Source organism: Emys orbicularis, chromosome 4 (assembly GCF_028017835.1).
Source record: "Emys orbicularis isolate rEmyOrb1 chromosome 4, rEmyOrb1.hap1, whole genome shotgun sequence".
Classification (NCBI taxonomy): domain Eukaryota; kingdom Metazoa; phylum Chordata; order Testudines; family Emydidae; genus Emys; species Emys orbicularis.
In genome coordinates, this window is record NC_088686.1 from 66,329,828 (window position 1) to 66,352,927 (window position 23,100).

Here is a 23,100-nt window from a genome sequence, read left to right on the forward strand (position 1 = left end):
GGGAATAGATTAAAGCACATTGGGAAACTTTTAGTGTGTGGCAGCAGGTTCCACACAGACACTTAGTGCATGGCAGATTAGTGCTGGTTAGATTTACATACCAGATTGTCATAAACTAAGTGTTTGTGTAGACAAGCCTTTAGAGGGAAATTTGCTGGTGACCCAACAAGTCTCCAGAGGTGAAAAGCTAGCACACTAGTCTATCACCCAGACAGGTGCTTTGAGCTTGTCAAAGGTATGCTCTGTATCTCCAGATGCATAGATACAAAGAGTTAAGAAGAAGGCCACTGAATCCAGATGATTTCACATGGCAAGCAACAATACTTCATGAATTTCAATGGGAATAGAGCTAAGTTACAGACAGTACAATCTGCCAAAGCCTGCTGAGACTGCTGTCCAACAGTGAGCAATAGAAGACTCAGAGCAATAATTGGCTTAATCTGAATAGTCTCTTTTCTTTCTCTTTCACTGCAGATTCATTCAACATTCCACACTTGGACAGCATCCAAAATTACTACAGGTACTCTTTTCTTTTTTTTTTCTTTTTTTTAATACCTCACTGAGTCCATGAATCCAAGAGCAAAGTGAATTGCGTTGCAGACAGGGAATAATCTGTTTTTAGCTCACCTCTGCCAAATACACATCATGACCGATTTTTTTGCCAGCATAGGGCTGTTTGGTTTTAGTGTCCCAATCTTCCCCTATTATCCACTAACATTTGAATGGACTGCTACAGGAAGGCAGAGTATCTTTTGCCCACCCTTTTAATCTCTCCCTCCTGTATGTTTTGTAGCTGTGCCTGTTAACAATTCTTGCCCCAACTAGGAGGTGCTCAGAACATCATGTGTTCATTCTCCCCCAGAGCACTTGAGTGACCAACTTGTGTGCCAGTGGCATTTTAGAAGGATTCCCTTATCATCCTTTTCATTTTCTGGTGTTCCCTTCTGCATCCTCAAGAATATTTACATCTGCACAACAGGAGGGACCCTACCTGAGCTGGTTCATCAGCTCTGAGGGAGTTAAGAAAATGAATATAGACATAGGTGAGAAAAAGAGATAACTCTAAGGAATAAATTGGAGATTCAAGTATAAAGATTTCAGTGGGATGGTTCAGGAAATGTACAACCCTATAAATAGCAGATGAAAGTCAGAAGAAAATCATTCTCCATTAGTAAGTAGGACTACAACAATGCATTGGTAGGCTAGAGGTGTGAAAAATACATAAGTGCTTAAACTCTAATTCTGTCAGCCTCCTAGATAGGGTCTTCAGTGTTGCACTAGCCTGGGGTCTTATCTGGCTGTTGCCTCCAGGTCCTTTCTGTCTCTACACATAGGGTGACCAGATGACCCGATTTTATAGGGACAGTCCTGATATTTGGGACTTTTTCTTATATAGGCACCTATTGCCCCCCACCCCCTGTCCTGATTTTTCACATTTGTTATCTGGTCACCCTACCTACACATCAATCTGTCACCTGAATTTAGCGATGCTTTCAACTGGGCTAGCTGAAACAGCTGGAGGATGTAGGTTAGAACACAGATTCTAATTTCACTTGGGCTGGAAACCCACCTTTTTGCAGGGAGAGCACAGGCTAAATCACTAGAGTGTAGATAGTCCTCCAGTGCCTTCCCACAATTCCTCCCATGTGCCAGAAGGACAGATGAGTTTTCCCCACAATTCAGTGGGAAAGAATCAGAGCAGCTGAGCTTACTGTAGCACAAAAACATGGAATATGTCCTCACAAGTCTTAGTGAAACACACGGGGAATGCAGCACCATTGAGACCTGGTAGCTTTCGTATGGCTTTGCAGTCTTGCTCCTTACCTCTGGGGTAAGCCAGATCATGCAGGCTACCTCTGCTGTAAAGACATATCCTTACTGAAGGAGGTTGGAAAAGCACAGAGGAGGAGAGATGAGGTTGAATTCTGCTCTTTAAATTTGAGCTGACTTGTTTTTATGGAATTGTTTTGGCACTGGGTAAATACCTTCTTAAGTAACTGCATTTTGTCCACTTAACAGCAGATTGATATTCCCATATATGTTTTAAGCATATATGTCTCTGACCTCACCTGCTTTATACCAAGACTAAATTTGGCCCATACACTGTAAACTCTTTTGGATCTGTCATTATAAAATTATGTAAAGGTGCTATTATAATTCCAGATGGTCAGTTTCTGAATATTCCAGTGTTGGAGGTGGAGTGGGGGAAGGAAAAGTTTTTCATCCTTAAATATAAATTACTTTAGTTTTAGTAAATTTGTATAACTATGTTTAGTTATCTTGCTGTTGTGGCAGGTCCTAAAGATGAGACTCCTGTTGCCTCCTGCACTGGACTGAAAAACTGCACTGAAATCCTTAAACACTGTTAAGCATCAGTAAAAGGCAGGCTGTTATATTGGAGGATGAGGCTCATTCATCTGGTGTCCAAACGAAATAATATTAGGATTAAGGAGTGGGAAGGAAGGGAGAAGAAGGAGATGACAGAGTAGAAGGAAGGATTATGGAGGCATTTTCCTCAAATTAAACAGGACTAGGCAATGATTCAGAACAATAGTTCTTTTGCCTGGGTCAAAGGGAGACCCCCATCCCCTGCCTCTGTACACTTCCAAGAAAACATTGTTCTTTGTTGCACACCTTATAGTACTATAGCTTGCAGGATGTTAAAAACAAAAACAGGAGAAGGGGGGGGGGAAGTATGTGCTTTCTCAGCATTACATGCCTCTGTTAACTGTTCAGTATTAAAATTGTGAAAGGCAGCAATTGTACTTAGAATGCAAAGATTTAGCAAAATGGTGTGATTTTTTTTTTTAATTCAAGAATGGCAGTGCCTATTATTTCTCTGCCCCGTGAACATAGGGGGTAAAACTCAAATCTGTTCAACATACTTTAAGTGGGAGTAAAAACAGAGCCTGCTTAGGGTGGTGATATCAAACTCCCAGATTTTTCTTATTGCAGTTCATGAGGTACTGTGTTAAGGCAGTCCTTAACAATAAGTTTGGTAAAATTGTCTTATGTAGTATTAGAAGATGATCATTCCGATTGCAGTGTTGATACATGCTCAGTAAACTTATTTTTAAGGTATTGGGGTTTTTTTTCTTCTCTTCAGCCTAGATTTTTGGCCTTTTACAATTATTCTAATTGGTGGAGGTTACAAATTCCGTTTTCTGGGTGCATTAATTGAACAGAACAAATTATATTCCTTATTTAAATTGATGGACACTTTAGCCTGTACATACTATGGGGCTTACAAAATGCCAGAATTAAAAACAAAAAACTCAGCTAGTCGTAGAATTTTTCACAATTATAATTTAGATGTCCTAAAAAATTTATCAACTTTCATTTGAGCATCTTAATAAATGTCATTGGCTGGAAGATTGACTCCTTGTCCTAATGGAGCAAAGGACTAAAATCTCTTTCAAGAAGATGACACTTTCATCAATCTTTATTTAGAACTCAGCAATGTCTAGTGTTAAGGACACCTGTATACCAGGAAGAAACATTTATTCTATACCTCTTTCCTTTATTACAAACTAGTATAATGCCATGAACAGGAACATTTATTTCCATCTCTCCTTATTTTTAAAAACCTCTTTTCAGAATAAATTAATTCCAACACTCGTATTAAGTAATGTGAAAAGGAAAGCCAATTTGTTCGTTCCTTCTGCTTCCCATAAGGTCTGGAAAGTTTTTTTGTTTTGTTTTGTTTTTAAATCTGCTTGTATTTTACATAAGAAATTCAAGTCTTGTTTTTCCTGTGACTCTGTGGGTGACTGGAGAACTGGTAGGATTATGACAGCACAACAACCAGGAAAGTTAAACTTAAGTGAGAGGGGAAGTTATTTTTATTCATTGTTTAAAAGTTTTTGTGTGGTGTGCTGTTTTGTTTTGTTTTGGGGGTGTTTGGAAAACACTTAACAATTCAATATCCCATCCTTTCAGCTAATGGCTTAAATTTTTTTATAGTCCATATTAAAATAATCTAGGAAAGAACTCCAGTAACATAGGGAAGACAAGATTTGACATTCCTGATATTTCTAAGGAAGTAAGCAAAAAAAAAAATTTCCCCAAAAAGTCCTTTCATGCCTTCGCTGTATACCAAAAATAAACACAGGATACAAGCCCAACTTGTTTCCTCTGCAGGTCTCCTTTAATTAGGGTTGCAAGTGGCTCTGCTACCCTGTCATTCAGATGATTTGCCTGGCGTTGTCCTGCATTTGTTCCTGTCCTTTATCTGTAAAGAGCATCATTATGCACAGGGAAAACATCTACTCTGACCCTTCTTTTAACCATTTGAGTGCTAACCTGGTTTTAGCTCTAGTATGTGGTACATGGGTCAGAATATTTGTCCTCTTTGACGTACAGATCTTCCAATGCCGTTAGATTTTTAGAATGGACTTCACCTCAGTAGGAAGATGGAATTTAATGGGAAATCTTACATTCGTTCTATATCCTTTCCCTTTTGCCACTGCTCCAAACTTTTCTGACTGCAATATTTTCATCTTGTTTTGGCAGGAGATACTCTGCCTGGCATAAGGATGGCTCTTTCCATTATGTGCACAGGACGCCTTTTGGAAACTATTCATTCATCTGTGTGGATGCCACCCTCAGCCCAGGCCCCAAGAGACCATACAATTTCTTTGGGATTCTAAACATGGTACTGTAGAAGAATTTGCATTCCAGTTCACAAGCTGCTGGTACTTCCTGTAATATATGGTTTGGTATTTGTTTGTTGTTTTTTAAAGAGAGAAATGTCTCAAACTCTAATGAGAAAGACAAAGTGGATGAGGTAATATCTTTTAAAGGAACCACTTCCGTTGATGAAAGAGACAAGCCAAGTTTTTGAGCTACATGGAGCTCTTCCTCTGTGTACCTTGAAAACTTGTCTTTCATCAACAGAAGTGGGTCCTATAAAAGATATTACCTCACCTACCTTTCTCTCTTATATCTTGGGACCAACACAGCTACAACAACACTTCAAACTCTACCATTCATCTAAAAGATAGTCTTTGTATGTTAATATTGTTTTGTCTTTTCCTTAAGAAAATTAATGTTTCTTATATCATACTCTAAAAGTAGGAGACAATTTTTTCCCCCTCTCTTTTGCAAGAAATAATTTGTCATTCCAATACCAAAACACAGATCGAAAGGCTTTTTTTTTTTTAAAAGGACACTGTCAAGAACTTCCTATGGTTTTTTGTTTTTGTTGCACATCAGTGTTGGTATCAGCCCCTTAGAAGCTTTAAAATAAAAAATGCTTTCCTTCCCAATTCTGTCCTTTTTGATTTGTTAAACATGTTCCTTGTGTGTTTGTTTCTTTTTTGTTTATGTTGTTATTTGTGCACGAGCATCATCAATTATGTTGAGAAGATGTGGTACTGCAGTCCATGAAGCTTATGTGAAAGATGGTTTGTATCCTAAGTATAGAGATTTGGATCATTTGAATGAGATGTAAAACTGAAGTCCTGTTCTCTTGTGATCGTTAAAGATGCTATGGCAATATTTGAAAGAGTAGAAATATTAATCCCGATGTTTAGGTCAAATTCCAGTTCAAATAGTTGCATTTTGCTTCCCTAAATTCCCTCTCTAGTTTCTGATGGATATGGTATTCTTTTTCATTTATTCTCCTAAAATGTTGTTTAGTGTTGCTATGTTCTGTTAAACAGATGTCATCTTCTGCCCCTGAAATGACTGCATTCAGTGATAAGTAAAATGTTCCCTAACTTTTAGCTACCTCAAATGAGTGTTGAGGCTAAGGGCTCATCTGCACATGCAAGTTATTCTGGAATAACGTAGGGTCTAAATTTAAAGCCAAAAAGCTGTTCCAGAATAGTGGACACACTATTCAGTTATTCTGGAATTACTCCATGTATAGACAAGGCCTAAGTAAGTTAATGTTTGTAAAGCACTTGGAGATAGTTGTAGGAAAGGTGCTATAGCAGTGCAAAATACAGTATTATTGTTCTAATTCATGCTGGATGCAGTAGCTTTGCAGGCAGAATTCAAGATGAGACTGTTTATTTCTGAGTCTGATCTCTTGTTCTTGACTGCAGTGAATTAAGCACGCTTTTACTTTATGAGCAAGAAACTGAGAGTAAGAAGAGTGTCATTTGCAAACATTTGGACAAAACTGTTGGATTGAGAAAAAATAGGTAGTTCAGGATCAGTGAATATCTGTCGCTATGTTGTTGATTAAAGTCACAGGTTTTAAAGATGTATCTATGATTTTATCAGTGACTTGATTGTACACCTAGAATTTTTAACAAGGATGCAGAAAATACACAAATCCTTCAAGGCAAATGAAATATTAGTTGTAGCTACTAAAGCATTGTTACCTAATTTGACATCCAGAATTCATCCCATTTTTGTACGATTATAACTCAGATTCTCTCCTCTCCACTCATGTGTTGCAACATTTACCTTCAGGTGAGAAGGCAGAAAAATATGTTGTCTGTCCTCCTGGACTCCCTGAAAGGGCACTTGCAAAGGTGGAAAACCAATGGGCTTATGTCCTGGTTTGTTTGTTTTTTCTGACTTTTTTACGTGAGAAATTGAGGTGTTATCAATCCTGTAAGTCTCTCTGAACTCTGATAATTGGGGAAATTGTGAAATTTTATCACAAGAGTCAAGAGATTGAAAGCTGAACAACTAAGGGAAGGGAATTTTAGTCACTATTTAAAACTTTTTGTTTAATATTTTAACTCCAATGTCAAACATTTTGGAAAAAGAATGTCTTTGTTAAAGATTCAGCACCTATGCCCCTTCAAGTAAGGCGTTAGAGGTGACAGTGCACATTCTCTGAGCCCTTTCATCCCTACAGTAGGTCCCTGGCAGTACCAAAGATGACCAGACTTGATACTTCTAAGGTAAAAAATAAGCAGATTTAAAAAACAAAACCCAAAGCTTCTATTTTATTTTGTGGGGGTTCTTACACCACACTCATCACCATCGTATTTGAGCACTTTCCAGTAGTGCGTTAAGCGATGTGACTAACAGCTGTCATGTGTTTGTTCTCTCCCCAATAGAGAGTTGGGTGGCTTTTTAATAAATATGTGTTGCGATGTATTTATCTTAGAGAAGGCACTTGGAGAGGTGAGTAATGAGGTTAGTGATGGTCATTAGTTCCTCGAGAAGTTCATTCCACACTTTCACACCTGTCCCCAACACACTTCCCCACACAACAAGCTTTACTTTTGTTGAAGAGAGTTCAACCGTGCCAGGAGAGTATAATTGTCAACCACTGTTTTCATCCTGGAGCTTTAGGCAAACTTTTGATGTGATTGTGGTAGCCTGTGTTGCTGAGGAGACGTGCTGCAGCGTTTTGTACTAGTTGGAGTTTCCTAAATGTTGAAGGTTTTGTGCCTAGGTATATAACGTTGTAGTATAGCTGAGAGGTGTCAAAGATATGAATAAATAAAGCCAGATCTCCATCTGTTGGGATGGAGCAGAGTCTCATAGCCAATTGGAGATGATAGAAGGCATTACTTGTGGATGCTGCTGTGTGAGAGCTTTAGCATCAGTGAGGAATCGAAGTGTAGTCCTAAGCTATGGAGTGAATTGGCCAGTTGCGGGTGTGTACTTTCAACCAACAGAAGCTGCACTGCAGCTACAAACTCTCCAAAATGCTTCCCTTTACCCATTAGCATCACTTCTGCCTTTCGGATTCAGCCAGGTGCTCTTTATCCATGAGCTGATCTCATTTATATTATGGGCCATCTTGACGATAGCAGTGTGGTCAGGTGTAGAGAATAGGTAGAGCTGTGTGTCATCTACATACTGCTGACACTAAGGTCTGTTCACCTAATGTCTGCGTGCAGATGTTGAAAAGGACTGGAGAGAGAATTGATCCTTATGAGACTCCACAGGTGAGGGTTCTAATGGTGGAAGTGGTTTCCATTCACTGCTTTTTGGAGTGTCTGTCCATCAGAGTGGATAAAAATCGATGCTTTTTTTAAAATCAAAAATATCAGATTTTTTTTTATTTAAATCAGATTTTTTTGGTAAAATGCTTTTTGAGGAAAAAACCTATTTAAAGATAGTTTTAATTAAGATACATTATAGCTCAAAGATATATCATCATGGAATAGGGATTATAAATTCTAATTCTATAGTATGAGACAGGATATTCATGTAATGTTTAAGAAAAGTTTTGTAAATGAGTTCCAATAGTTCATGGATTAGGGACCTAATTTTATGGGGATTCCAGGGGCTTCTGTATAGATTATTTAGATTAATCTTTCTATCTACCCAATGGGACTCAGTGCTCAGTCTAGAAGATACTATCAGAGATGCTTAGTTTTGCAGTTCTCAAACTGTGGATTTGTGTCTCCAGAGATAACATGCTTGTTAACAGCAAAAAATGTTTTTAAATAAATAAATAAATAATATTTAGAGGTGAGAAATAACAGACCTCAACCCTATTGTCCCTCTGCAAATTTGTGTACACAGAGTCAATCCCTTACATCTCTCTAAAAGTGCAAAGTTTCAAAAAGTTAAATGAATAGAAGATTGTTGGGGGGGAATAGATCTGAACAAGGAGAAGAAGTCTGGAGATAAATGTGAGACGGGAGGGACAGGCAGTAGAAACAAAAGTGAAACTGTTTGAGCAGCATATTCCAGAAGTTTTGAGGTCTTTCTGAGTGTAGCCTTCATGGATTTGAGATCTACCATACCATTCTCTCACTAGAAGGGAAAACCTATAATGGCAGCAGGACCTAAAAGAGACCCAGTTTGGGAATATTTTAATGTAGTTCCTCTACCTGTGTAGAATATGTATTAAGGTTATAACAACCAACAAGAATGCACTTTTATGTAGAAATCCATGATTAAATCGAGTCTTGCTGACTAAATCATGATTTAAATCAAATCCACCCTGCTCTCCAGGAAGGACTGTCATGATTTTAGTGCATTCCCCAGGACTTCTGTCACCTCTCTCAACTTGCATGCCTTCTTTACGCTGAAGCTAAAATGGGCAAAAAGAACCGGGGGGGGGGGGGGGGAGAATCTCATGCAGATCTTTATGCTGCTTTTGCCACTGCTCAAGTAAAAGGAATACTTTGACTGCTATGTAGCTTTATTTTTTCCAATGTCTGATCTTTTTATTTTGTTTGAATTGGGGGATATTGACAGCAGTTCTGAAAGTTCCATTTACGCACATGATTCTATAGGAATTTTAAAAAGTACTCTTTATAGTTTAAAGGGTGATTTGTGGTGTTTGTTATTTGATTCTTGGATCCAAATAGCCTGAATGCTAATGAAACGCATTTTCAATTTGTCTGCCATTTCAGAGTCAAATGGAAGAGCTGTCTTCCTTGGCCACAGAAAGTCATCACAGCAACCAAACCATCTGGTTTGGCCATTACCCCACTTCAACAATCATCTCCCCATCCTCGGGAGTACGAATGGTAATGAGGTAAGATCTCTCTTCTCTTTCTGCATATTTCCAGCATTACCCCACTTCAACAATCAGCTATCCTAAGGTGGCATTTTCTTCCCAGTAAAATAATAATCATATTGTTTTTGACTAGCTCTGCCACAGCCTATTTGTGTGGGCACCTCCATACATTGGGTGGACTGATGCCAGTCCTGCATAGTCGGCACCCTCAGGGCACTCTGGAACTGGAGCTGGGAGACTGGATGGAAAATAGGAAGTAAGTAAACCCCCAGTGAAAAAGCAAATGTTATACACAGACACTACCTGGTGAAGTGGTGACCCTTTCTTTTTATTCTTTGTGGAGAGGTCAGCAGACATGATGTCCCTGTTGCATTAGCTCCTACCATTAATGATTATGAAAAATACCTTCATATGTAACACTGGGAATTTTCCCCCTATGCTAACAGTTTGAAATAATTATAATACATTATGTCAAAGAAACATTTTTCTTCACTGTATTCCCCTTATTTTGTATATTTAGAAACGGAATACAGGAAATCTAAATAGTGTATATCTGTGTGTTCATCAACAAATTGCTACATGAGCTGTAATTAAAACATCAGTATTAGTATTTTAAAATGTCATTGCTTTGCATCAGCTCTATTCTGTTCACATGCTTCAAAAACAAAAATAGTCTAACTGATAAATATAGCATCAATAGACTGAAATGTGGTAGATGTTGCAAGGAATCCATGTGATCTAGTGGGTTGGCATGCTATCCTTTTAATCTCTGGAGGCTGAGAGTCAAATCTGGATTAAAATCCCAAATAAAAACTATGTTAAGACAGTGTTACAATTCAAATTAAATATAAGTAATTGAGGGTAAAACATATTACAAGGTGTAACAGGATTCCCACTCACTGCTAGTGCGCCTGTTCATGTCCAGATCTGGGAAAGTTAGCTCTCACAGCATGGGGTGCCCCCTTCTGATCTCTCTACAGTACTTACTCTTCTGGTAACTTGGCCCTCCAGCCAGGTCCCCATTCAGTCCACCCCTTCCAGGGTTACAGAGTCCAACAGGACCACTGTCCAAATGCCTTTTCTGGATGTGTTCAGTCCCTGCTTGGGGCTCTTTGCCACTATACCAGTGGCTAGCAGTGGAATCTGGGCCCACCTACTACACCGGGTTCTCGCCCAGGGACCCTATACACAACAATCCAGGTCTGCTCAATCCCCATCCCTGTTGGTGTTTCCCTGGGGTCCTTACTACCCAGCTTTTCTCACTTCCCTTGCCTGGTTCTGGGTTTACCACGGGAGTCTACTCTACTTCCCGTGGCTACTTCACCCCCTCCTAGCCTCTTGCTAGACTCCTTATTCCAGGACAGGATCTCAGGGTTTACTCTCCCCCTGGACTTTCTTCTTGTCCTTGATGACCTCACTCATCCCAGGGAGTGACTGGAGACCCTTCCCCTGCAGCCCCCTTATGCTTTCAGCCACCTGGCTTTATAGTCTTGTCCCAGTCCTTCTCCAGCTGGGTTTCACTCTTAAATTAACCCTGGCCCTCCCTCTCGCTTGTGACGCCAGCTAACTTAATTGGCCTTAGGGTTAATGAGGGCCCACATCAGGGATGGTGTGGGATGCACACCTTGTCATGCAGGGATGTTGTAATTATTCCAACACCCAATCATTATAAAACTGAGACAATTCAGAGATCAGGTTAATTTTAAATGAAATCTGAATATGTTGAGGTGTGGAAATGCACAGTTATGGTACCCAAGCAACCTTAACTTTGTCAAGTAGTGACACCATGCAATAACAATATAATTAAAGCTTGTTAGTATTTTTGGTCTCAGATTAGATTTAAACTAACTTTTAAAAACACATTGGATTTTCTCTTTTTAGTTCTTACCCTCATTGTTTTTTTACAATGAAAGGTGGCCTCTTTCAAAATGGCCACCACCTCCCATTGTTCCCAGTGAGAGTGAAACCAGCAGCCATCCTCATGAGCAGCCTTGACCATTTCAGAAGGGCATCTAATTGCGGGCAAGTTATGACCTCAGTCCCATTGAGAGCAACAGGAGATGGCAATTGTTTTGAAAGGGGGGCAGTTTTACATAGAATTTTCTGTAGTAGAACATAGTTTGTCAGATCCTGCTGAAGAGGAAACTTTCAATTATGAAGAATGGGAGATCGGGGAGGGTGGATAAATGAACATTAATCATGTGGGGGTTTTTTAAGTCTTCACAGGTAGCCTATGCACAAAAATTCAGTGAGTTTTAACTATAACGGAAGTGTGAAGCATCCACCTTAGCCTATTATTAAGATAATTTTTGAGACAGAAACTGTGTGATATGGGATGTAAATATCTCAAAAGGACCCATTTTAATTGTTAATTCCTAAACTAACCCATTTGATTTGTAAATTATCAGAAAATTCATTCTGTGCTCAAAAAGTAAATGCTGTGATTTTAGGGAGGATAAGTGTGGTTGTACAGCGCCTAGCACAATGGGGTCCTTGTCCATGACTGGAGCTCTAAGTACTATGGTAATACAAATAATTAATAATAATAATTCTTCATATATAACAAAATAGTTGAATGCCTGCTACAAGGTCAACTCAGTCTTAACTATGGGACTGCACATGGCGCTTCCATAATAAGTAAAATAAATTTGAAAGTCTTAGTCTAAAAACTGTATCACCTGCCACACACACACACACACACACACACACACACACACACACACACACACACACACACACACACACACAATTTGGAAAATAAATGCATCAGTCTTGTTTAAAAGCTTTGGGGCAATTTGTGAATTCTCTGCCCTTGCAATAGCCCACATTAACAAAATTGTCTTGTTTTAACCTCTTATCATCAGGTACCGGATCCTTGCATTTGATCATGACCTCCTTAGCTTTGCAGATCTGAACTTTGAGGAGTGGCCAGCTGTTCTCATCACTAACCCCAAATCGTTACTTTATAGCAGCTCTACTCATGAACCACTAGTGAAAATTCTTCACTCCACCCACATCAGGTATCCTGGGATCTCTTGAAACTTTCAACAAGTTCTTTTACAATTGGGTATTTCTCTGTGACTAAATCAATGTAGATGTGTTTATATGGGTATGTCTACACTGCAAAAAATCAACCAACCAACCAACCCATTGCAAGCCTCAGAGTTCAGGTCACTTGACTTGGGCTCATGCTACAAGGCTAGAAATAGCAGTGTGGATGTTCCCTTTCAGGTTCTGAAACCTGGTGGAGGGAGGGAAGTCTCAGAGCCTGGGCTCCAGCCTGAGCAGGAACGTCTACACTACTATTTTTAGCCCTGTAATGCAAGCCCCATGAGCCTGAGTCAGTTGACCTGGGCTCTGAGATTTGCTGCCATGGGTATTGTTGTTGTTTTTTTTTTTTTTTTTTTTTTTTTCAGTGTAGATGTATCTTAAGTTAACATATGTTCATTCCTCTCCAAATCCAGTTCTCTAGAAGGTTATTGTATGATAAAAGCAGGCTATATAGAGCCACATTACATTTGCTTTACTCATGCAAGTGTTTCCACTGAAGCTGATGGGACTATTTGTGTGATCAAAGCAGGCAGAACTAGGCCCATAATCAGTCCTTGATAATAGTTGTTAATCTCTCAGTATACCACTGCATCTACCAATTTCAGTTTTTATGTTTGCTTATATTCATCTATTTATGCCTCTGCTTTCATCAGGTTTTTTTAGCCTGCATCTGCCTATTTTCAATATTTTTATATAATTAAAAAAACCCTCCACCTCTGCCTATTTCCATATTTTGTATTTTTAAACCTCTACTACTTATTTCTATTTTTATTTACCTTTAAATTGTTAATATGGCTGGATTTATAAGAATACTGAATAATACAGTTTGTTTCCTGATTACTCCCATTCTCCTGGGCATGCCCTTTCCAACTCCCTCCACAGACAGACAATTCTCTTAAAACATCCGTAGTTATAAAATGATGATGTATCTGGGGCTCCTGAGGGGAGTAAGTACCTTCATAAGCTGTTCCCTGAGAGAGTGTGCTCACCCCATATGGGAGGGGGATGTGGCTCAGTATCTACTTCCCTGGAAGCCTTTTTAGAAATTAAAAGGAGGGCAGTGATGAGACCTTCTCGTGGGGATCCAGTACACCCTGTTGCTGCTTCCTCTTGGGAATGCAAAAAAAAAAAAAAAAAAAAAAAGGCAGGGGGGAAATAAATGGTTTAATCTCTAATTGCCAGTTACTACACACATACACACATAGATGGTTCTCGGGGTACCCAGGACTGAGAGTCACCTTGTTATCATCCCCTGCCTCTCACATGAGGGAGACTTGCTTGTGTTTAACTTGGTGTCAACTCTCTGACACCACCAGTCTGTTAGCCACCCAAGCACTCTCCTCTGGGGTATGCCAGCCCTTATTCTGCCTTGCAGGTTAACAATAGGTGTACCCCAGTCCTCGAGCTCCTTTGAAGCGTTCCTCCCTTATCTACTGAACACTCATAGGAATACCAGGTCTGCTGTCCCCAAGGGAACAGTGTACACACCAGGTTGTATGAATCAACTCAGGATCAGCACCTTGCTAAATATCACAGCACTGAGATATAGCTATAGTGAAAACAAGGATACGTTTATTACCAAAGATTCAAGAGGTATTGAGTAAGGATAATGGAAACCAAAGGTTACATATAAAACAAAATTATAACATGCTTTCTAGAGACTAAATTTAACAAGCTAACCTCCTGTCTAAAGAAGTTTACCTCACCTGCCAAGTTCTCTGCATCATTTCAACCAAGGTTGGCTGAGATCCTGTTTTCATAAATGTTATCAATACTTACTTACTTAGGTGCAAGATAAAGAGGTGTTATCTACTTATATTTCCTGTTCTCAGAGTCAGAATAACCATCCATGGATTATTTTTCCTATGTGCTGCTTCCCTGTTGATTTCACACCTCCCTTTTGACTTTATATTTAAATAGACGTTCATTGTGTTAGTTTACAATGCTTAATTTACATCTCAACAGAGAGAGAAGTGAATAAACAACTCTTGCCTGACAGAAAACCTGTTTGTCAACTCTGCCTTAATACAGACTTTAAAACATAGTATCTTTGCATAGTATCTATACATACATTTCACAATGATATTAATGTCCAGTGAGATCCTGGCTTTCATTTGACACCTCACATGACATTCTTTGGTGAACAAGAATGTACGTACCAGAATCAGGACATTCCTGTAACCCCCTTGCCAGGTGGCATTAAGGGTTTCTTGGGGCATGCTCATGCGCATGCATGCACACACACAGATGGGAATGTTTATAACTTTATATTATGCAAGAATATAGGAAAATTAACCTTGAAATGGCAGAAGAACACATTACAGTTTAATAAAGCAAGAGAATTTGATTGAGGGAATAAAATCATTTAGTAATTTAAGAAAGAAACAACTAATGAGCTGTTGGATGAATTGGGGGAGTTACCAGATCCATAATAAATGAGTCTGCAGTGTATGATAATGTTTCAAGTCTTATTACACATCTGAATCCCAAGAATCAACAACAGATATAAAATAACTTGCAAAAGGTAAACTTACAAAGGAAAAGAAATAAGAACTATGAAAAGGTCTTATACCTGCTGAAGTTTCCAAAGCTGTATTTCATCTTAATTTAGTGAAAGCACTTGAAACAGATAGTTTTACAGAATTTTACAAGTGATTACTTGCCAAACTCACTACAATCTTATGAAAACTTTCAGCTAGATCATTAAGGAAGACATCTCTTCTCAACAGTTAACTTTGTCTACAGTCTGTATTTTAAAAACAAAATAGAGATCCAGTGAGATGTGCATCTTGAGGAACAATCTCCATGTTGAATCAGGATTCTGACATTTGCATGAAAATTATAGTCTTAACACTTGAGGAAGTATTAACTTGTACATTGAACTTAAGCAGGCTTTGTAGCGGAAAGGAATTGTAGTCAGTATTCGTAGGCTAAATAAAACTGAGCACTCAGTCAACAAGAAGAGCTATCTGAAGTTTGGACTCCAGGACCTTTGATAGGGTGGAGTGGGGTTTCCTCTTAAAAGCACTAAAATATTTGAATTTGGCTCTTTATTTAAATCATGTATGAGTAGAATTAGAACATACAGAAATGTGTTGCCCTCTTCGGTTAGGAAGGAGTGCCCAGGCAAAGCTGTCCATTCCTGCCCCCCTCCAATTAGCTGATCCTGTTAGAACCTTTCATCCAACTAATTCAGTTTCATCCCAGCAATACCTCGTATATTAACTGGTGGAAAACACAGCTATATTTCACCATATGTGCATGATAGCCTGCTTCATTTGAGGGAGCCCTGCTCAACTTTGCCTATTGCATTATCAGAAGTGAAAGAACTTGGAAAGGTTTTAGGGTACAAAATTACCATGGGGGGAAAAAGCAAACTGTGACACTTTAATTGAACTGGCAACAGTACTGAAGGGAAAACAATTAAAATTGCCTTCTCTTGTTTACTTGGGTATGAATGTTTCTCATAAAATTGAGCTATATAAACCAAATTATTCTACTCCTGCTGGGGGAAAAAAAATAAAAAGAACTTTAAAAAAGGACTGACAAATGTCAGCAAAATCTCTATGCATGTGTGTGCACGTGCGTGTCTGCCCATGTCTGCCAATTGTGGTATGAAATATTTGACATAAATGGATCCCCTTTGCTTTTATGTGGTCTAGCTAAGTCTGTTTCAGTTAGGGTCCTGAGGATACTATAATTTTATCAATTCTACAGTCCAGTTTTGCACCATCTGACCTTGGCAAAAGTAGATTGTAGACAGAGTTGAATATTATAAAAAAAGCTTCCTTTTCACAGCCTCTCTCCTTGGGGGTGCCAATATAGAGAGTCAGAAATCCAGGCTGAGAATTGCACTTGAATCTCTTGCATGGCATTGTGCTACCAGTAAGTCACCAATACAGACTTTGATTAAATTTTCATTTCAGTAAAAAGATATTTGAGAAGATCATGTGAATTGATGTCATATATAGATTCAGCAGAACTACATATACCATGTGTATTAACGGTTTTGTTAAGATTTTCTTTTCTCTAGTCAGAAAAACTCCTCCTAGACTGTTCCCACTTTTTTGGGAGAGGGTTGCCACATTCCTTTTCACTCTTGGCTCCTAGTAAGTTGATGAGGATGATTAGGGGTATAGCTAGGGAGGGTGTCCCACCTCTTATGTAAATTACAGCCAGGATCTAATATCTCAAGGATTACCCACAATAACTCCAGCTCTTCCCTTTTTTAATCCTTTGAAATTTTAGATATTAGGAAGTATAACCTAATGACTTGTCTCCAAGGGGTAATAACAAACCTTCCTGCAAATCTCATGATGAACCTGTTTGTGTTTACTTCTTAGAATTTTGGTCTTCTCTCCTTCTTTCATCACCTCTGTGAAGGTCAGTATTGATGGAGTTCATTTGGGGGATGCTCATCATGTGTCTGGTCCTCTCTACGTACTGAAGTGGAACCCTCAAAACTATAGTGAAGGGTTACATCACATAGATGTAACTGTCCAGGTGAGCTGTCTACTGGCATTCATTACTTTAACCTATAATGCCTAGGCCAGCGGTTCTCAGCCTGCGGGCCACATGCATCCCAATTAGCACACAGCTGCGGCCCAGCTCAGCTGTGTGCTACAGGCTGTGGGTTCCCGGCTCCCCACAGCAGGCTCCTGGGTCCGGGCTGCCCACTGCCCCCAGCTCTGTGCAGCAGGGTCCGGGTTGTCGGATGCTGCTCAGCCCCACACGTCGGACTCTGGGCTGCTGGCTGCTGCCTGGCCCTGTACAGCGAGGTCCGGGGTCCTGGCTGCTGCCTGGTCTTGCACGGCGGAGTCCAGGGTCCCGGGAGCTGGCTGCCGCCTAGCCCCACATGGCAGGTTCCTGGCTGCCGGGTGCTGCCTGGCCCCACCCAGCGGGGTCTGGGGTCCAAGCTGCCACCCAGCCCCACGTAGCGAGCTCCAGGGTTGCAGTAGGGTCCGGAGTCAGGGTCCTGACTGACCCCAGGCCCCGCATTGCAGGGTCCAGGGTTGGGTCTGGGGTTGGGGTTCCTGCCCCATGCCTGGCTCTCTGCTCCTGGCCCCACTCTGTGTTGGGGTCTCTGGGTGGAGGGCGCTAGCCATAGGGATTTGTGGGGGCAGAGGGGATGAGGAGTTAGGTGGTGGGCACTGTGGTTCTCAACCTGCGGCCCAGGTAACACTTTGTGGGCCGCATTTGCAGCCCACAGTGATACATTGGTTGAGAACCACTGTCCTAGACTATCAACATACTGCATCATGTAAGTAGGGATGAGTTTAGTTTAAATAAATATTCATACATTCCAGTTTTGCCTGCCAGGCAGCAGAAATGGAAATCAGATTTATTCAGTGAAAAAGTCTGAATCCCTAATATTGAGACTTTATTTAAGGGTATGTACAAAAGGATTTACACTTCAAACTGAAAATGTATTGATGTCAGATACAAGGGGAGATCAGATCATTGGTAAACAAGGTTTTTCAAATAACAAGTAAGTGCTATTTTAAGATTGCCTCAAAAGAGGGGCACTCTGACTTAGACCAGAAATACACCTCTACCCCAATATAACGCGACCCGATATAACACGAATTCGGATATAACGCAGTAAAGCAGTGCTCCGGGCGGGCGGGGCTGCACACTCCGGTGGATCAAAGCAAGTTCGATATAATGCAGTTTCACCTATAACGCGGTCAGATTTTTTGGCTCCCAAGGACAGCGTTATATCGAGATAGAGGTGTATGTTAATGTGATGTTTCTTCAAGCAAATTTTTAGACAGTTAAGAAAGAGGCAGTTCCTTGCCTACTAAGGGCAAGGATCCAAATCTGGAGGGCCTTGGAGAGGAAGTTGTAGTAAATTGTTTGTTTGTTTGGAATTGATCTAAAAATTTGTCAAAGGCTAACACCTAACATGTTTTTTATATCACAGAACACCAAATCGTTATTGACATTATGTTGTTTGAATATAACATTGTGAGGAACAGTTCTCCTTTTGGCAGCTGTAGTTTAGTACTGTGCCTTTAAGAAGCTCTAATAGAAACTGAGCAAACTCTTCCATCTTTGTATACGTTTATGCATAGAAATCAATAGTATTGAGAGAGTCAATTTCTGTCTCACCATGACCATGCATAGCCTAGCCAGACAGCATTTCTGTAGGGCAAAAAACTCTCTTCTTTAAGGGAGTCATACTTCAGATTCTGAAATTTTAATGGTTTGGGTAAGTGTACTCATCCATATATGTAACTTTCTCTCTTTGTAACACAGCAAGATAAGGACAGTAAGGATTTTCTGTAGTCAACTTGCTGTACTGTTAATGTTGGGCATCCTAGCTTGTTCTTAACCTTTTACTTTTTCTTCCTAAAGAAAGCATTAACATTTCAGAACTGATTCTTCTCAAATGAAGCGGGAAAACCACCATTGTTATAGGGGTCATTTCCACTGTGCCCCCTTGTGGCTCTATAGGGCACTACTTACTCTGCCACAGGATCTCCAACAGTTGGTTGCCATCTCTCATGACGTCCACTGCAATGGTGCTTTAACCCTTCAACTAAGACAAACACACTTGAGCCTCTCCCTTTCCACAATACTTGCATCCAAAAATAAAGAAATGCTACAAACTCAAAACCACCCGATGAGTCGTCAGCAGCACCTCACCCTTCTACGCAGGATTTGTCTTCCTGCACTCTGTCCTTTTGATCAGTCTCCATGGGCCTTGTTGTCTCATCAACCAGGAGACTCGCCCAGGCAGCAAGCTGCCTTGGACTCTTGGCTGAAACCAAGCTTCCCTCAGTATGGGACAAGCCAAACTCTATTCTTCCTGGCCAGTTGTGAACTGAGCTGGACCTTCTCCTTTTAACTCCCACCTCCACAGCTGATATCTGCTGCAAGTGTAGTTGGGTGGGGCCAAGTGGGTCAACAAGCCTTCATTTACCCTCCTCCTTGCCAGTGTGGGACCTGTGTGCCCCATCACACACATGCAGCAGCACAAAAACGAGATAACATGTAAGTAGGGTTGAGTGGGACTGGCTCTCTACCAGTAGTACAGTGTGCGAATATATGCATTTACCACCATTTTAATAGGATGGGGCTGTATAAAAATGAACTTCCAGTCCTCTCCAGTCATACATCACTAACACATCCAGTAACTGAATACTCTGAAAAGCTAATATCCCAGTGGAGGAGCAGAGGGGTCAGGTTTTAACTCTGATTATTTACCTGGAGAAAATGTGAATACTCATAATTTTTTCTAATTTGTCTAATATTTAATATTCACAAGTTTATGGGACTGTTCAAAGTTTAAATCCTTGTGATCACACTTATAATATAAAACATACTACATACTCCTGACAATTTGATAAATATCCTATTTATTATGTCCTGGGAGACAGGTTCTCAGTGCTACAAATGTACAAACAAAACTCATGGAATTATGTTGAATAAATATACTAGCAGTACTGGGAAGAAAATGCATTACCATACTCTGGTTTATAGTTGAGAGTGCAGCAATTACAATTTAGTTAAAGAAAATACCAAAAATGGAACACAACATGGCTCCCAGACTGGTTTCAGAGGTGAGGGTCTTCAGAGTTGAGTGTGCAAAAAACAAAAACTGATGGCTGAAGGTAGCCCCCTTCCACAAGTTGCCGAGTCTCTGAAAGGGTCCCTTTCCCATGCAACAGTTCCTGATTATAAACTCAGGGCCAAACATTTACTTGCAACATAAAACTATATTGTCATAATTCACCTAAAAAGAATATACCTGTGCAATAATATGTATTTAGTACAGCAATCTGCGTGCAGACTAATCAGATCTTTCCAAAGAAGTTAGCGATCCTAGCCAGGAGCCTTAACCTGAAATTTTGAATTATTCTGGAAAGTGGTTTGAAAGACACTTGTTTGGCACAATTTACATCTGATTACTTCTCTGTTTTATTCCCAACCAGGATGCCATTGGGAAGAGCAGCACTCAAGGTCATACATTTGCTGTGAATGAAAACCTCTCTCTTAGATTTGGCTTCTTGTCATCTCTCATTCTCCTTACAGACCACTACATCCTGGTGGGTGCTTTCAGCCAAAATAGCTGTCATATGTGCTTTCTTCCTCTAGAGACTTTCGGAGATATTTTTCTATCTCACGTTGAGAATAAATTATTTAATGTTTGAGTTGGTCAGATATTACAGTGATGGGGCCATATAAGAACCTTCACAGATCTTTTCAGACTTCAGTTCCCAAGTTGCACCAATCAGAGACGAACATGCACTGCTTAGACATGCAAAAAACCCTCACATTTGCATCCACAGCTGTCCATTTTGCACACATGCATGTTTTGTGCATGAATTAGGTATGTATTTTGTAGGAGCGGTTATACAAAAATGAAGCCACCAAGTGCATAAAAGTGAAGGCCAAACTAAATTTAAAGAAGAGTAGTGAAAATAGATTACTACAGAGGTGCACTAACAGGATTATAGGAAGAACTTGTACATCATCTGCTCATGTTGTGCTTGGCTTTAGCAAAGCTAAAGATCAAACATGAAATCCTGGGCCCATTAAAGTAGAAAATCCCATTGATTTCAACAGGTACAGGATTTCACCCTTACAAAGGACCAGAACTGGAATAAACAGGAGGATGGAATCTTATAATTTATGTGTATTAATAGAATTGTATGAAGGAAGCTTTATGTTGCACCTGTGACTTTCTCAAAACTCTGATATTAGTTCTCTAAATTTGTAACTCTGATGTTCACCATAGTCACTTAAAAGAAAACTGTAGTTTTAATCAGCACAGCAATCTGAAAATGTATATGGTGATAAGTGTCTTCCTATGTGAAGTATATTTTAATTTAATTTTGATTTTTGTGTTTATTGATGAAAGCAAGGCATGTGTGTGATACCAATAGCTTGGAAACCCAATGAAACTGACTGCAAAATTCCTCTTCCATTTTGCTTTGATACGGAAACTTAATTACTGGTAGTTCTTACAACTGCTGTACTAATTTGCAAATTATTATAAATGTATTACCACAGTCAGTGTTGTTTCACTATGAAAGTATTTCTGATAGAAACCAGAACTAACCTGAATTTACTGACTTTTCTCAAGTTCCCCTGTTTCTGAAGTCTCATTGTTACTTTTAAATGTGATGGCACCAGGAATCTCAAAATACCTGTTTTAATTAAACCATTTATTTTTCTCACTTTCACACAGCTGTACTAAGAAGATAGCTACCATTTAAAGTTTTGATTTATTGGAATAATTGTGCTTGTTTTCAGGCTCGAGTACTGTTTGGGCTGACTGTTCTGGTTCAGATCACCTTGCTTCTTATTTTCAGGTACCTTAGAAAGCCAACACTCAAAGGTAAGAGCCAGTGTTTTGTCTGTATTTTTTAAGAGGATTTTGATTTTTTTCCCACTCTCTATTCACTATTTTATCCTGTGCCATCAAGACAGCAAAAAAAAAAAAAACCCTAATAATAATTATACTACTGTTCACTGTGCAAGCTTTGCATGTAGCGCCTCTCAGCTTGATTCAGTCCCTTGAAGCTGCCATTTTGTTTCCAAGAGGGCTCAGAGAACCTCTGATATGTCAAATAAAATATGGTCTAGTCAAGGGATTCTCAAACTTCATTGCACCACGATCCTCTTCTGACAATAAAAATTACTACATGACCCCAGGAGAGGGGACCGAAGCCTGAACCCACTCAAGCCCCAACACCGTTGTGGGGGGGGGGGCGGGAGGAGCAAAGCCAAAGCCAAAAGGCTGCAGCCCCAGGCCGACGGCCTTTAACCTAAGCCCCACTGCCCAGGGCTTGGGCTTCGGTCCCAGGCAGTGGGTCTCAGGCTTTGGCTTTAGCCCCGGGCCCCAGCAAGTTCAGCCCTGGCGACCCCATTAGGTGACAAATCTGAGGAACTCTCCCAGATTAGGGTGTCAATAGAGGAGGTTTTAGAACAGGGGTGGGCAAACTTTTTGGCCCAAGGGCCACATCTGGCTATAGAAATTGTATGGCGGGCCATGAATGCTCACAAAATTGGGGTTGGGGTGTGGGAGGGGGTGAGGGCTCTGGCTGGGGGTGCGGGGCTCTGGGGTGGGGCCAGAAACGAGGAGTTCAGGGTACAGGAGGGGGCTCCGGGCTAGGGCAGGGCAGATAGGGTGTGTGTGTGGGGGGGAGGGCTCCGGCTGGTGATGCAGGCTCTGGGGTGGGGCTGGGGGATTTGGGGTGTAGGAGGGGGCTCCAGGCTGGGACCGAGGGGTTCAGAGGGCAGGAGGGGGATCAGGGTTGGGGCAAGGGGTTGGGGTGGGGGGGGGAGTGGCTCAGGGGTGCAGGCTCTGGGCGGCACTTACCTCAAGCGGCTCCTGGAAGCAGCGGCATGTCCCCCCTCTAGCTCCTACGCGGAGGCGCGGCCAGGGGGCTTTGCGTGCTGCCCCGTCCGCAGGTGCCGCCCCCGCAGGTCCCATTGGGTGTGGTTCCCGGCCAATGGGAGCTGCAGGGACGGCACTTGGGATGGGGGCAGCGTGCAGAGCAGAGCCAGCTGACTGCCCCTACGCATAGGAGCCGGAGGGGGGACATGCTGCTGTTTCTGGGAGCCGTGTGGTGCGGCCCCCGACCCTGCTCTCCGGCTGGCATATCAGAGTGGGGCAAGCCCCAGATCCGCTCCCCAGTGGGAGCTCA

At 40.8% G+C, this 23,100-nt stretch overlaps 1 protein-coding gene across 2 annotated transcripts in view; it reads left to right on the forward strand.

The window, feature by feature from the left end:
• TMEM62 (transmembrane protein 62) overlaps nt 1-23,100 on the forward strand; it is a 41,904-nt gene that overhangs the window by 13,106 nt on the left and 5,698 nt on the right. For both annotated transcript variants that reach the window (XM_065403839.1, XM_065403840.1), the window contains 8 exons: nt 475-520; nt 4,513-4,654; nt 9,285-9,409; nt 9,525-9,647; nt 12,256-12,411; nt 16,786-16,945; nt 20,380-20,493; nt 21,704-21,788. In XM_065403839.1, coding sequence (XP_065259911.1) covers nt 475-520; nt 4,513-4,654; nt 9,285-9,409; nt 9,525-9,647; nt 12,256-12,411; nt 16,786-16,945; nt 20,380-20,493; nt 21,704-21,788 — 951 coding nt within the window. The remainder of the gene's footprint in view (nt 1-474; nt 521-4,512; nt 4,655-9,284; nt 9,410-9,524; nt 9,648-12,255; nt 12,412-16,785; nt 16,946-20,379; nt 20,494-21,703; nt 21,789-23,100) is intronic.